Genomic DNA, 1,125 nt, shown 5'->3' on the forward strand with positions numbered 1-1,125 from the left:
CAACCAACCCCCCCCCGTATCCCCCGGCACCCCGGGGGTGCAGGGGGGGGGCTTGGGGGGGGCAGGACTTACTTTCCATGCCCACTTAGTTTCAACTAGGGAATCAACAGAAGCAAAAGCAATTTTTTCCCTTTTTGACACCCGCCTCCCCATTGGCTCCCCCCGGGTCAGCTGACTTTGTCATTTTGTCTGTCCTGGAGCAGAGCCTTCCCTATAACAATCTAGTTCAGACTACAAACTGGAGACAGAAATAAATATTAAAGAAATCACACAGCCAGGTATAGAGGACGCTATGAATTCCTATTTTACAAACCCATCTTTATCCTGCCATCTCACCAGTGGCCAAGAGGTGCTTCCCAACGTAGCCCTCAATTCAACTGCCTATGACCCTGTCAGGCATTTTTCTACTTATGGAGCAGCCGTTGCTCAAAACCGGATTTATTCTTCTCCTTTTTATTCACCGCAAGATAATGTTGTGTTTAGCTCCAGCCGAGGACCTTATGACTATGGATCTAATGCTTTTTACCAAGAAAAAGACATGCTTTCTAGCTGCAGGCAAAATTCTATGGGACATAATACACAGACATCAATCGCACAGGATTTTACCAGTGACCAAAACAGGAACACTTCGCAAGAACAAAAAACTAGCATTCAAATATACCCCTGGATGCAGCGTATGAACTCCCACAGTGGTAAGTTTTACAGCTCGGAGATATAAATTAAATAAACTGAACCATCTTTACGACCTTCTCCCTAGCAGAACAGGCTGAGCGACTTTTTATGGCCCCATAAAAACAATAATATAGCTCCTTCACAGTTGCAGCTACAGGCCTTTTATTTGTTAAGTTGTTGCAAGCAAATATGGCTTGTTATGCTCTTTCTAATTAAAAGACTTGGAGAGTGTAAAATATCTATAATAAAGTGCAGGGAGGGCTGCTCGGGACTTAAGCACAAAATATTACCGGGGTGAAAAGAAGTTGGAATGACGGGTGCGGGAAGTGCGGCGGGTTCCCCGCACCGAGAGGGGCAGGGGGAAGATCTTAAACCCCCCCCTTCTTTTTTCCCCCAAATCCTCCAATTGGCAGGAATAATGTGGGAAAAAGAAGTAGGGGGGGGAGTGGGGGT

General features: G+C 46.0%; 1 protein-coding gene across 1 annotated transcript in view; it reads left to right on the top strand.

Moving 5' to 3' along the window:
- Positions 1-292: 292 nt before the first annotated feature.
- Positions 293-1,125, top strand: part of HOXC6 (homeobox C6) — a gene marked incomplete at its 3' end in the record, with an annotated part of 6,423 nt that continues 5,590 nt past the window's right edge. Inside the window, exon 1 of the mRNA XM_009997292.1 lies at positions 293-692. Coding sequence (XP_009995594.1) covers positions 293-692 — 400 coding nt within the window. The remainder of the gene's footprint in view (positions 693-1,125) is intronic.

Source organism: Chaetura pelagica, unplaced genomic scaffold, assembly GCF_000747805.2.
Source record: "Chaetura pelagica isolate M959 unplaced genomic scaffold, ChaPel_1.0 scaffold1354, whole genome shotgun sequence".
Lineage (NCBI taxonomy): Eukaryota > Metazoa > Chordata > Aves > Apodiformes > Apodidae > Chaetura > Chaetura pelagica.